Source organism: Macaca fascicularis, chromosome 2 (genome assembly GCF_037993035.2).
Source record: "Macaca fascicularis isolate 582-1 chromosome 2, T2T-MFA8v1.1".
Classification (NCBI taxonomy): Eukaryota; Metazoa; Chordata; class Mammalia; order Primates; family Cercopithecidae; genus Macaca; species Macaca fascicularis.
The window spans coordinates 112,873,910-112,888,251 of record NC_088376.1 but is presented as its reverse complement, the minus strand read 5'-3'; the positions used below and the strand labels follow the sequence as shown (position 1 = coordinate 112,888,251).

Genomic DNA, 14,342 nt, shown 5'->3' with positions numbered 1-14,342 from the left:
GAACCATTTAGTCTACTTAAAATTGTTGCAATTACTGATTAAATGAAGAGTAAATCTATTGTCTTTAGTCGATTCTGTTTTGTCTTGCCTATTATATCTTATTCTCTCCTTTCTTGCCTTGGTGGGAATTGGTTAAATATTCTGTATTTCTCCATTTTCCCTCAGTTAGTTTGGACGTTATGTACCCCATTTCCATTTATAAGTGGTTATCCTAGAAATTAAGGTATGTATCCTTAACTTACCAATTTCAAGGTTAATCAACACCTTTCTCATTTTCCCAGGCAACTCAAAGAGCTTAGAATAGTAACACTCTCTTCCCACTTCTACATTATTGTTGAATGTTTTAATTGGTGTATTTGTGGTATTTTTTTTGTTGGTGTTATTTTTGAGACAGAGTCCTTCTGTCTTGCCCAAGCTGGTCTGCAGTGGTGCAATCTCTGCTCAGCCTCCTGGACTCAAGCGATCCTCCTGCCTCAGCCTCACAAATAGCTGGGATTACAGGTGCATGTCACCATGCCCAGCTAATTTTGTTTTTTAGAGACAGGATTTTGCCATGCTGCCCAGGCTGGTTTGAAACTCCTGTACTCAAGCGATCCACCCTCCTTGGCCTGCCAAAGTGCTTGGGTTTACAGGCATGAGCCAACACGACCGGCCAATTGTATGTTTTTAAATAAAGTTTTTGTTTGTAATAATTTTTTTTTTTTTGAAACAGGATGCTGCTGTGTTGCCCAGGCTGGAGTTTATAATTGTTTTTTCTTGCAGGATTGAACTTTTTGTTAATGTTCTTCTTTGTCCTTCTTTGTCTCTTGTAACTTTAATTCAAAGTCTCTCTTTTTTTAAAAAAATGTTTCGTTCTGTGGCCCAGACCGGAGTGCAGTGGCGCAATCTCGCAATCTCGGCTCACTGCAACCTCCGCCTCCCGGGTTCACATGATTCTTCTGCCTCAGCCTCCTGAGTAGCTGGGATTACAGGCGCACACCGCCATGCCCGGCTAATTTTTTTTTGTATTTTTAGTAGAGATGGGGTTTCACTATGTTGGCCAGACTGGTCTCAAACTCCTGACCTCATGATCCGCCCACCTCGGCCTCCCAAAGTGCTGGGATTACAGGTGTGAGCCACTGCACCCGGCCTATCTTGTCTAATTTAAAGTCCATTTTATCTGCTATTGGTATAGCCACTTCAGCTCTCGTTTGGTGACTGCATGGTATATCTTTTTTCACCTGGTTTATTTTATTTTATTTTATTTTACTTTACTTTATTTTTTTTTATTTATTTGTGAGACAGAGTCTTGCTCTGTCACCCAGGCTGGAGTGCAGTGGTGCCATCTTGGCTCACTGGAAGCTCCGCCTCCTGGGTTCATGCCATTCTCTTGCCTCAGCCTCCTGAGTAGCTGGGATTACAGGTGCCCACTACCATGCCCGGCTAATTTTTTGTATTTTTAGTAGAGATGGGGTTTCACTGTGGTAGTCAGGATGGTCTCTATCTCCTGACCTCGTGATCTGCCCGCCTCAGCCTCCCAAAGTGCTGGGATTACAGGCGTGAGCCACCATGCCCGGCCGTGTGAAGCAATTTCTTTAATAGGTGCTGGAAAATTATGAGCCATTATCTCTTCATACATTGCCTCTATTCCATTAACTTTTGTATCCTGTATTATTATTTGTTTTTGAGGCAGAGTCTCACTCTGTCGCCCAGGCTGGAGTGCAATGGCTCGATCTTGGCTCATTGCAACCTCCACCTCCTGGGTTCAAGCAATTGAAAAAATTAGCCGGGCATAGTGGCATGTGCCTGTGGTCCCAGCTACCTGGGATGCTGAGATGATCATCACCTGAGCCTGGGAGGTAGAGGCTGCTGTGAGCTGTGATTGCTCCACTGCATTCCAGCGTGGGTGACAGAGTGAGACCCTGTCTGAAAAGACGCCTCCCTTGAAAAAAAAAAAAAAGAAAGAAAACAGGAAAACGCAGGCTATTGGCTGGGAGTGGTGGCTCAAGCCTGTAATCCTAGCACTTTGGGAGGCCAAGAAAAAAAAAAAAAAAAAAGATAGCTACTGTCTTGACTTTGAGAGTATAGATGAATTTTGCCTACTTTTTTTTTTTTTTTTTTTTGAGACGGGGTCTCACTCTGTCCCCCACGCTGGAGTGCAGTGGCGCGATCTTGACTCACTGCAACCTCCGCCTCCCAGGTTCAAGCAATTCTTCAGCCTCAGCCTCCCAAGTAGCTGGGATTACAGGCACGTGCTACCACACCCGGCTAATTTTTCTATTTTTAATAGAGATGGAGTTTCACCATATTGGTTAGGCTGGTCTCAAACTCCTGACCTCATGATCCACCCGCCTCGACCTCCCAAAGTTCTGGGATTACAGACGTGAGCCACTGGGCCTGGCCTGCCTACTTTTAAACTCTGTGTAAATAGAATCATACAGAATATAACTTTTTGTGTCTGGCTTCTCTTCCTAAGTTATGTTTTTGTGATTTATTCATAATATTGTTCTTAGTTGTAGACTCATTGATTGTTGCTGTGTAGTATCCCATTGTGCCTGGTTACCCTTGATTATACGTTGTACATGGTATTTGAAAACTTACAGGAATTTTAGCTGGGCGTGGTGGGTGCAAGCCTGTGGTCCCAGCTACTCGGGAGGCTGAGGTGGGAGGATCGCTTGAGCCTGGGAGGCGAAGGTTGCAGTAAGCCAAGATCACCCCGCTGTACTCCAGCCTGGGTGACAGATTGAGACCCCATCTGAAAAGAAAAGAAAAAAAAAGAAAAGAAAAGAAAATAGAAGAGAAGAGAAGAGAAAATGTATTTATAGGAATATTTGAGGCCAGGATGATGGTATCATTTTCCAGAGAGGACTTAGTTTCTCCCTGGTCCCTAGGAGTAGGGGAGTCTACTAGTAGAAGACTAATTAAAGTTTAAGGCTTGAGCTTTGCTAGACCACCTAGCTATGTTTTGCTTTTACCACTACTTACTTTTTTTTTTTTCTAGACGGAGTCTCGCTCTATTGCCCAAGTTGAAGTGCAGTGGTACAATCTTGGCTTTGGCTCACTGCAAGCTCTGCCTCCCAGGTTCACACCGTTCTCCCGACTCAGCCTCCCGAGCAGCTGGGACTACAGGTGCCCGCCACCAGACCCCTCTAATTTTTTGTATTTTTAGTAGAGACGGGGTTTCACCGTGTTAGTCGGGATGGTCTCGATCTCCTGACCTTGTGATCCACCTGCCTCGGACTCCCAAAGTGCTGGGATGCTGGGATTACAGGCGTGAGCCACCACGCCCCGCCCCTTTTTTTTTTTTTTTTTAATTGAAAAACTTTTTTTGACTGGGCACAGTGGCTCACGCCAGTAGTTCCAGCACTTTGGGAGGCTGAGGTGGGAGGAGCACTTAAGCTCAGAAGTTGAGACCAGCTTGGGCAGCATAGTGAAACCCTGTCTCTGTTCTATAAAAAACAAAAAAACAAACACAAATTTCAATTTAAAAAAATTTTATGGCTGGGTATGGTGGCTCATACCTGTAATCCAGCACTTTGGGAGGCTGAGGCAGGTGGATCAGTTGAGGTCAGGAGTTCAAGACCAGCCTGGCCAACATGGTGAAACCCCATCTCTACTAAAAACAAAAATTAGCTGGGCGTGGTGGCGCATGCCTGTAATCCCAGCTACTTGGGAGGCTGAGGTAGGAGAATTGCTTGAACCAAGGGGGTGGAGGTTGCAGTGAGCCAAGATGGCGCCACTGCACTCTAGCCTGGGTGACAGAGCAAGACTCCATCTCAAAAAAAAAAAGTTATGAGTACGTAGTAGGTATACATATTTCTGGGATTTATGAGATATTTTGATGCAGGGATACAGTGTGTAATAATCACTTCAGGGTAAATGGAGTAGCCATCACCTCAAGCATTTATCATTGTTTTATGTTACAAACATTCCCATTATATTCTTTTAGTTACTGTAAAATGTACAGTAGATTATTATTGACTGTAGTCACTCTGTTGTGCTATCAAATACTAAATTGTATTCATTATATCTAACTTTTTTTTTTTTTTTTTTTTTTTTTTTTTTTTTTTGAGACGGAGTTTCGCTCTGTCACCCAGGCTGGAGTGCAGTGGCCGGATCTCAGCTCACTGCAAGCTCCGCCTCCTGGGTTCACGCCATTCTCCTGCCTCAGCCTCCCAAGTAGCTGGGACTACAGGCGCCCGCCACCTCGCCCAGCTAATTTTTTGTATTTTTTAGTAGAGATGGGGTTTCACCGTGTTAGCCAGCATGGTCTCGATCTCCTGACCTCGTGATCCGCCCATCTCGGCCTCCCAAAGTGCTGGGATTACAGGCTTGAGCCACCGCACCCGGCCCATTATATCTAACTTTATTTTTGTACCCTTACTTACTTTTATTTCTGGTTGATCCTCACCTTGAAAGTGTAGTCTTTGGAATTCCAGCTTAAAATGGGAGTGTTATCAGAGTCCCCATCCCTGAGGGCCCCTGAGCTTTGACTATATCTCTCCCAACCCCAGTCAAAGCCCAGAAGGTTGCCTGAAGGACTGCTTTTGGCCAAGCCAAAAGGGCCAAAAAAAAAGGGCCAGCTGGCTGGAGTCGAGTACCCGTCAGGCCTTGAGGGAGGTTCTGTAACTGTCCGTGCTGCTGCCCTCTTATTTGGGCAGGCATTGGGTCAAGGAGGAGCAGAACAAACCCTTTCGTGGTGAGAATGTTTGCCTGGCTTATGTCCCCAGACAAACCAGGGCTCATCAATCTATTGTTCTGCTTTTCATTCCAGCCTAATTCAGTGGTTCGAGACAGCACCAAGTCGGACCTGCCCACAGTGCCGAATCCAGGTGAGAGTATTAGGGTGGGACCACATCAACTGAAGAGATCTCCTTAGCAGACAACAGGAATGTGAAAAGAGCTCTGAAACTGCAATATATCTGACCTTTTTGGACCCTTCTGGTTTAAGGCCAGTTGAGCCGCACTTGTGTCCTTGAGTTGGTTGGGGGGCCTGCTTACACCCACAGGTAGCTGGCAGATGGACTTGTTGCCTGGGCCAGTTTTCAGTTGGATAGATTTGGCTGGCCTCCTTCACTGTCTTTTCCTCAATGACTCAGCACCTAAAGTTAGGTATCTTTTGAGCACTTAACCATGTAGGTCTGTAGTAATATGACTTCAGTGACCACCAAACCAGCAGCCCCAGCTTGGGGTACCTGCAGGGGTAAAGAGGTCTTTTGACTCTAAAGGATGTACTTTGAAAAGTTAGGTCTGAGAACAGGCCTGACATGCATGTCAGACAGGTAGTCAGACCCATGTACAACACTCTCTTCCTTGCGCATGACCCAGCTACACAATCATACTCTTATCTTGTTCTCCCATCCAGGTTGGCAAAAGAACCATTATCAATAAGCTCTTCTTTGATCTTGCCCAGGAGGAGGAGAATGTCTTGGATGCAGAATTCTTAAAGGTAGCTAGAATTTATCTGATTCTACTGAACTCTAAGCCCTCTGGGAGTTCACTTTCTTTCTTTTTTTATTTTCTAAGAGACAGAGTCTTACTCTGTTGTCCACACTGGAGTGCAGTGGTGCAATCATAGCTCACTATAACCTCAAACTCCTGAGTTCAAGGGATCTCCCCACCTCAGCCTGCCTAGTAGCTAGGACTATAGGGGTGCACCACCATGTTCGGTTAATTTTTTTATTTTATGTATGTATGTATTTATTTATTTATTTATTTTATTATTTTTTTTTTTTGAGACAGAGTCTCGCTATGTCGCCCAGGGTGGAGTGCAGTGGCCGGATCTCAGCTCACTGCAAGCTCCGCCTCCCGGGTTTTTACGCCATTCTCCTGCCTCAGCCTCCCGAGTAGCCGGGACTACAGGCGCCCACCACCTCGCCTGGCTAGTTTTTTGTATTTTTTAGTAGAGACAGGGTTTCACCGTGTTAGCCAGGATGGTCTCGAACTCCTGACCTCGTGATCCGCCCGTCTCGGCCTCCCAAAGTGCTGGGATTACAGGCTTGAGCCACCGCGCCCGGCCTATTTATTTATTTTTGAGATGAAGTCTCACTCTGTCACCCAGGCTGGAGTGTAGTGGCGTGATCTTGGCTCACTGCAACCTTTGCCTCCTGGGTTAAAGCAATACTCCTGCTTCAGCCTCCTGAGTTGCTGGGACTACAGGCACGTGCCACCATACCCAGCTAGTTTTGTGTTTTTAGTATAGACGGGGTTTCACCTTGTTGACCAGGCTGGTCTCGAACTCCTGACCTCAAGTGATCCAGCCGCCTTGGCCTCCCAAAGTGCTGAGATTACAGGCGTGAGCCACTGTGTCCGGCCCTAATTTTTAAAAAAATTTTTTGTAGAGATAGGGCCTTGCTATGTTACCTAGGCTGGTCTTGAACTCTTGGGCTGGAGCAATCCTCCCACCTTGGCCTCCCAAAGTGCTGAGATTATAGGCATAAGCCACTGTGCCTGACCTGAGAGTTCACTTTCTATTTCCACATAAGTGGAGGGTTCCTAGAGCATGGAGATGAAGTTATAGAGGTGAGACTTGGTACAGTTTTCAAGGTGGGGACACAAAAAGCAGTGGACAAGTGATGAGACACAGTCATCAGAGAAATACACTGTGAGGGAAGAGGGGAGCTGTTTGACTGTAAACCCTCCCCTTGTGATTTCAGGTCAATTCCAACCTTAATTCTCTCCTGCGGTCTTGTTTCCTCATCTTTTAAAGAACCTACAGCCATCCTGTATAGCCCACTTTGCTGGTTGGATAGTTAGTGACAGATTAGAAAACTCTTCTACTCCCCAGTCACAGAAGATTTTTGGACTCAGTGTTCCCTAGCCTGCCTGTGCCTCAAAAGTGCCTGGGGAGGCTGGGCGTGATGGCTCATGCCTGTAATCCCAACACTTTGGGAGGCCAAAGTGGGCAGATCACTTGAGCCCAGGAGTTCAAGACCAGTCTGGGCAACATGGGACCCCATCTCTATTAAATAAAAAAAGTTAAAAGAAAAAAAATTACCTAGGGAGCTTGGTGTAAAGTCGGATGCCTGGGCCTTCCCCAGACCAGAGCTCTTGGAATCAAGATTTGCAGCTCAGGTGGGAATGGAGGCAAAAGTGGGTAGTTTCCCTCCTGTAAATCTACTGCTTCTCCTCCTAACCTAAAATTTAGCTTTTTTTGTGTGCAAGCAGGCTGCATTGGCAGAGAACTCTTGAGGAAGTTGGATTGGGATTCACAAATGATCCCTGGACTCTGAGGGTTAATTTACTGGGTATCTGTCAGATCAGAGTTCATTTGGCTCTGGCCCCAGGATGTCATGATGTCCTTGGAACCTCACTGCTTCAGGAACATGGAGCTTTTGTGCTTAGAGCAAGCATGTTCATCGTCATGGTAACTGCTCCCAGTTTTAAGTAGTGTCTTCCCTGTGATGAAAGCAACAAAGGCAGTTTCATTTATTTCCAGCTTTCAAAGCCAGATTTGTGAGACAGGTAGCACCATCTTGGGTAGTTTGGAGCAAGGGCTTGGAAGCCCCTGCTGGAGTGTGGAAGAAGCCAGAGGACTATGGGTAGTGGTGCAGCAGCCATGGCCTAGTATCTGTTCTCAGGCAGCCCCTGCGTGCTCTTCCTTACCCACCACTTCCACTCCCAGCTGTTCAGCCTATACTAACCAGCCCAGCCACCAGAAGCTCCTGCCCCCAGAGTCCTCGGTGGAGAGTTTGACAGCAGGGTCTTGTTTACCCACTGGGCCTGGGCCATACTGTTGGTCACATGTGAAATTCTGAGTCTTCTGTTGACCTTAGATGAGTGATCTAGAGTAAGATTTGCCTGGATTCCATCTAGCTACCACCATGGACCCTTGGTCAAGCATTTCAGTTTTGTAAAAATCCTTGGCTTTCTTTGTTATGGAGCAGGCATCTCTCTTGCTCATGGGGATGTTGAGTTCTCTGGCATCCTGAATAGGAACTGGGTTCAATTCTGCCACAGCTTCTCAGTGATTCTGTGGCATGGCTGTGGAACATTTGCAAGGGCTTTGAGAGGCTCACTTGATCCTCACGACAGTCTAGTTAGAGACTAGACACATGGGAGGTTTCATCCAGGAGTACAAAGCTATTCTGGCATACCTACCTCCATTTGATCCTAGGTCTGGAAGGACTGTGGTACACAGAGCCAGTTCAGAGCTTGGAGGAAAGTAGACTATGAATCAGGAAGACCCAGCGTGGGAGAGGAGGAGTAATGGCCCAGGGTCCTTGGCCATTCCTATTGTGTGTCCCTGGTGAGGCAGCTGATACCCAGAGGGAATGAGACCAACAGAGCAATGAGGCCAAGGAAGCGATAGAAGCTTCTGCTATGGAGACTGATCACAGGGGCCCAACTTTACTTCCCTTCCACTATTCTACCTCTTTACCTGTCCTGGGGCCTTGTCCCTGAGATTATTCCTCCATTTTACCTACTTTTCAAAAGGGCACATAGAGCTAAAGCAGTGCTTATCTTTCCATTGTTAGCTTAGCTTGGCCTTGAGGCACTGCAGGATTCATGCCCTAGAAGGCCTCATTGTTCAATCCTGGGGCTCCCCACAACCTTATGGGAGACAACGTGGAGGTCGGCTATGATGCTTTCCTGCTGCTTATTGTGGGTATTGCCTTTCAGAATGAACTGGACAATATCAGAGCCCAACTTTCCCAGAAAGGTGAGTTAGCAAGAGACAGGGGGTACTGGGAAGCCCCTGACTTGGATGCTGCAGGAAGGGGGCCCTAGGAGGAATGTTTCAAACTGTTTGGGAGAGCCAGGGCCTTTCCCTGCTTTGTATGTCCAAGAGTCCTGCTAGCTCTTGTGGCTGGCAGAAAAAGAGAGGGAAGGGAGGTGACTGAAGCTGTTCACCTAGACCAGGTGAGCCTCTTGTCTCTGAGTGCAGCTTCTTGCCCAGGAACCAAGATGGGAGGGGGCTACCTGATGGGACAGAATATCTTTGGGAGAGGACTCAGCAGCTGAGTTTGACTGGAACCTGCTTGAGTCCTGGGATGATGAACTAACTGGACCCATGAGGGGTGGGGAGTGGGCAGTAAAATATTTTCCTGGCCGGGCGCGGTGGCTCACGCCTGTAATCCCAGCACTTTGGGAGGCCGAGGCGGGCGGATCACGAGGTCAGGAGATCGAGACCATCCTGGCTAACACAGTGAAACCCCGTCTCTACTAAAAAATACAAAAAAAAAACTAGCCGGGTGAGGTGGCGGGTGCCTGTAGTCCCAGCTACTCTGGAGGCTGAGGCAGGAGAATGGCGTGAACCTGGGAGGCGGAGCTTGCAGTGAGCCGAGATCGCGCCACTGCACTCCAGCCTGGGCCACAGAGCGAGACTCCGTCTCAGAAAAAAAAAAAAAATTTCCTAAGTAGTTCAAGCAGCAGAAAGTGGGCTTTTACCTGAATGAAGGCTGTGGCTCAGCTTCTGTGGTTTGGCACGTCCCAGAGAAGGAAGCGGGCCACCCAGCTTTCAGCTCTGAGTCTTGTTTCTCACCTGCCTAAGGGATCAGGCACTGAAGCCAAGGGCCCAAGTTCTTATGCTGATGGATGGACAGGCCTTTCCCTTTCCCCCACCCACTATCCCTGCTCCAGAGAAGGAGAAACGAGACAGCCAGGTCATCATCGACAATCTGCGGGACACGCTGGAAGAACGCAATGCTACTGTGGTATCTCTGCAGCAGGCCTTGGGCAAGGCCGAGATGCTGTGCTCTACACTGAAAGTAGGTCCTCAGGTTTTATGGGTACAGAATTAGTGGGGAGGTATTGCCCCAGAACTGGACTCCCCATTCTGGGCTTATCTTCTGGTTCTGCTTCAGTCAATACCTTGGTTTGGGGAGTTGTAAAATAGAGGCAAATCACTTCTTCCCCTTGCCCTCCCATACTGTACCCATCCATCCCATTAGAAAAGGACCATGTTGGCTATACTTGGGGTTTTGTGCTAGGTAATTTGAAGAGGCAAGGCCTTCCCAGTACCTCACAGAAGGGATGCTCAACTAAGAGCTCATGGGCCATGTTTCCAAAAGTGGTTCATACTCTACTGATGAGGCCAGCCTGAAGAACCTTCCATTAGCACTCCAGTCCTTGGCTGGGCTGCTCTCCTGAGCCAGATCAAACAGCACCCTAGGGAGGAGCAAGGGCCTTTGAAGTCAGCTGTGCTGAGCTGACCAGCCAGATCAAAGTCTGCAGAGTGAACAGTCTTAGACCTAGATGAATTTTGCATCAGCCTGGGTTGGTGAGCCTCTTGCTCTCCAAGGGGCATGAGAGGTGATTGATCTGAACCCATGATTGATATTCTGGCCTTGTAGGCAGGAGCAGTCCTTGCTGGATGCCATTTGAAAGGGAAAGGGAGCCATCCTTGTGAACAGACAAGGCCCCAGGATATTCATTGTCTCTGTTCCTGCTTGGGGGCTGGGTTGGATCACATGGTCTGGCTGGTGGGAGGGAGCAAACTGGCACCTGACTACAGAGCAGGAGTCTCTAATGGTATTCTCAGGTCAGAGACAAGTGGTCTTAGGCTGAAGGTAGGCTGGCCAGCTTCCCCTGGCTCAATTCTTCATTCTTGGCAACTGTCCATGGGTCTGGGTGGTGAATGGTGAGGCCTGGGTTTGTGCTCTGGACTTCTTCAGCCACCTGCACAACATGTACCATGAGGCCCAGACCACTGGACCTTGGCAGCCCACAGTGGGCCTATAAATGCTGGCAGTGGGCTGTGCCTACTGTAAGAAACCTTTCAGGAGGAAGCAGGCAGGGAGGTGAAGAAGCAGCTGGCTTAGAGCCTTTTAGCAGAAGCACAAGTGAGAGTGGGACCCAGGAGCTTTACCTCCTGGGGTTTGGGAGTACATGGTTATCAGCATTTTCAAAACATAAGCTGCAGAGAGTTCTGGAGCAGTTTTCCTAGTGACTTTAGCAATGGCTCCTGAGGGCCTCCAAGCATCAGATATGGGTGTATTTGCTTTTCAGAAGCAGATGAAGTACTTGGAGCAGCAGCAGGATGAGACCAAACAAGCGCAAGAGGAGGCCCGCCGACTCAGGAGCAAGATGAAGACCATGGAGCAGTGAGTTTGGAGCTGGGTCCTGCACTGTGCCTTTGCCCCCAGGGCCTGCAAGTTCTTATGACTGCAACAGGGAGTGGGATTGGGTCATGTCCGAGGCTCGAATCTCCATAGGCCATGGAGGGCTGAGGTCAGCTGGGTGTGGGCACAGATCTTAGCCTCTATGAACTCTTCCACCATTCCAAGGAATGGGAGCCCTTGCCACATTCCTCCCTGTCTCTGTTGCCTGTGGCCAGATGACCTGGTGGGTTTTTCCCTCCAGGAACCTCTCTCCAGGAAATCCCTCACCTTGAGACCCTCTTTCAGCACCTCTTCTTTCTCAGCAGCATCCTTGGAGCTATGCTCATCTCTGCTGTGGGGCCTTTCCTTGGGCACACCCACCTGCTAAACATCCTAGCAGCCTAGCCTGTTACCTTAGCAACGACAGCAAAGGAAGGCAGAGCTGCACTGGGTACCTACCCATCAGCCTCCAGATTGCAAATGCCGTGGGCTGGGTGTGTTTTTCAGGATTGAGCTTCTACTCCAGAGCCAGCGCCCAGAGGTGGAGGAGATGATCCGAGACATGGGTGTGGGACAGTCAGCGGTGGAACAGCTGGCTGTGTACTGTGTGTCTCTCAAGAAGTGCGTACTGTGGCCCCTCTCAGCAAACACAGGAGATAGGCCATGGGGCTCCCGCCATGTCATTGCTTCCCATCTCTTGTAAAGCAGATAGAGCTAAGGGGCAAACTCTGGAGCCATGCTGCCTTTGAACCCTGATTCCACCTCTCAGCAGCTATGTGGCCTGGTGCCAGTTTCTTGGCTTCTTTGACCTTCAGCTTCCTGAATGGAGATAGTAGTAGACCTGCCTCATAGGATTGTTGAGAGGATTGAGTGTGAATCTTTTTTTTTTTTTTTTGAGACGGAGTCTCACTCTGTTGCCCAGGCTGGAGTGCAGTGGCGGGATCTCGGCTCACTGCAAGCTCCCCCTCCCGGGTTCACGCCGTTCTCCTGCCTCAGCCTCCTGAGTAGCTGGGACTACAGTCACCTGCCACTGCGCCCGGATAATTTTTTTATTTTTAGTAGAGACGGGGTTTCACCACGGTCTCAATCTCCTGACCTCGTGATCCGCCCGCCTCGGCCTCCCAAAGTGCTGGGATTACAGGCATGAGCCACCGCGCCCGGCCTGAGTGTGAGTCTTAAGTGCTGTTTCTAAGGGAGTTGACCTAGCTCTCTGAGCTATAAGCCCCATTGTGATTGATATCTAGAGCCTGTTCCCCTTTAGCACTATGATCCTGCCTGGCTTGGATCAAACTCGTATTCTTACTCTGGTGGGTGTAAGGTTGGCAGGAAGGGTGGAGGGTCACTTAGCTGAGAGGCATAGAGGGTCCAAGATGCTTCCTTTAAGACCAGGTGGTAGGCCGGGCGCGGTGGCTCAAGCCTGTAATCCCAGCACTTTGGGAGGCCGAGATGGGCAGATCACGAGGTCAGGAGATCGAGACCATCCTGGCTAACACGGTGAAACCCTGTCTCTACTAAAAAATACAAAAAACTAGCTGGGAGAGGTGGTGGGCGCCTGTAGTCCCAGCTACACGGGAGGCTGAGGCAGGAGAATGGCGTAAACCTGGGAGGTGGAGCTTGCAGTGAGCTGAGATCCGGCCACTGCACTCCAGCCGGGGCGATAGAGCGATACTCCCTCTCAAAAAAAAAAAAAAAGACCAGGTGGTTTAGGGGGCCCCCTAGTGAGACTGGGGCTTTCTGCATGCCCTCTCAAGTCACCAGTGCCTGCAGGACAGGCAGGAGGAAAGAGTCACTTCCTTGCGTTCTCTGCAGGACCCTCCACAGTGCCACCTGGTACTTACTGGGCTCAGGTGTCAAAGTAGGAATGAGAATGAGTTGAGGGGTTGGGCAGTGCTTTGTGTTAGATTAGTGCTGTGGCTCAGTCTGACCTGCAGGTGTTCTTTTCTGGCATCTCTTTCCATGGCCACATTGCAGAGAGTACGAGAATCTAAAAGAGGCACGGAAGGCCTCAGGGGAGCTGGCTGAGAAGCTGAGGAAGGATTTGTTTTCCTCCAGAAGCAAGGTAACTTAGCAGTGAACACGGGTTGAAGGAGAGGCGGCTCTCCTTTTGTCATGCTCACTCTGGTCTCCTGAGCAAGGCCATGGGACCTGATGGCACAGCTGACTCCCTGGGGCAGCTGGATGACTTATAGAGATTTGTTACCAGTCCTTACTGGGCATTGGTCTGAATATGTGACTTGTCCAGTAGGGATAGACAGATCACAGAGGTGTCTGCCAACATGTGGACACTCATGCTCCCCTCTGCTCTTCCCAGCTCCTGGGTACCTCTCAGCTGGCTGGAGAGCACAGGCCCCAAATGTGACAGCGTCAGGGGCCTATTTTTGCACCATGTCTGGAGTAGGAGGGCTCCTGGAACCTCATTCGGTCAGCATAGCTGCTTTTACTTCTGGCATGGTGTAGCCACAGGCTGCAGGATATAGGAAGCAGCCTTTGCTTCTGGGCAGCTCCGGATGTGCATTGCCAGACTGAGGCCTAGCCTCAGAGAGCTGGGATCTCTTCCCATACCCCTAGTCTCTTCTAGACTCTAGGCTACCTTGATCACTCACTGGGGAGCAGCAGGAGGGGGCAGGGAACAAGGCTAACACTTGGCTTGTCCTTCACTCCCTACACTTTCTTATAGTTGCAGACAGTCTACTCTGAATTGGATCAGGCCAAGTTAGAACTGAAGTCAGCCCAGAAGGACTTACAGAGTGCTGACAAGGAAATCATGGTGAGGAACATCCCTGGCTTGACAGGAATGAGGGGTGGTTTGTGTGCCCTCCCAAAGCAGGGCTGGGCTATCTCTGCCCAGGACCCTTGCACCAGTCAGTGGTGGTTCTGGGCCCCTGCATCTTCCTGGGTGAGGGTGTGCCCCTTGGCCCTGGTCCGAACTGGAACCTGGGCCTCCTCAACAGAGGGCAGATAGCACCATGAGTCTTCCCTCATAGTCTGTCCTGTACTTACATCCCTGAGGTCCCTCATCAGAGGAGGGACTGTAGCTGGGGCTTGGCCTCCTGAGCCTAATAATGGGGTATCAGGCCTTGCTCTGTTCCCAGTGGGCCGGCCTTTCATGCATGCTAGTCATGTCCTCTGCATTATCTCTGGACTTGATGCCTCAGCCTTTCTCTCACACACTTTTTTTTCCCTCCCCAAGAGCCTGAAAAAGAAGCTAATGATGCTGCAGGAAACTTTGAACCTGCCACCAGTGGCCAATGAGACTGTCGACCGCCTGGTTTTAGAGAGGTTTGTTGAGCCCTGGGCGGTACAGGGGTCACAAGGTGGGAG

General features: G+C 49.3%; 1 protein-coding gene across 13 annotated transcripts in view; it reads left to right on the top strand.

The window, feature by feature from the left end:
• Positions 1-14,342, top strand: part of TRAIP (TRAF interacting protein) — a 29,942-nt gene that overhangs the window by 2,152 nt on the left and 13,448 nt on the right. For 5 of the 13 annotated variants that reach the window (XM_005547158.5, XM_005547156.5, XM_074032224.1 and 2 more), the window contains exons 2-10: positions 4,754-4,811; positions 5,345-5,428; positions 8,602-8,641; positions 9,562-9,689; positions 10,930-11,024; positions 11,529-11,642; positions 12,993-13,080; positions 13,699-13,788; positions 14,212-14,300. In XM_005547158.5, the coding sequence (XP_005547215.1) occupies positions 4,754-4,811; positions 5,345-5,428; positions 8,602-8,641; positions 9,562-9,689; positions 10,930-11,024; positions 11,529-11,642; positions 12,993-13,080; positions 13,699-13,788; positions 14,212-14,300 (786 nt within the window). Of the gene's footprint in view, positions 1-2,980; positions 3,109-4,753; positions 4,812-5,344; positions 5,429-8,601; positions 8,642-9,472; positions 9,690-10,929; positions 11,025-11,528; positions 11,643-12,992; positions 13,081-13,698; positions 13,789-14,211; positions 14,301-14,342 lie in introns of all 13 variants that reach the window. The other 8 variants (XM_065540592.2, XM_074032222.1, XM_074032217.1 and 5 more) reach the window with 5 other exon arrangements.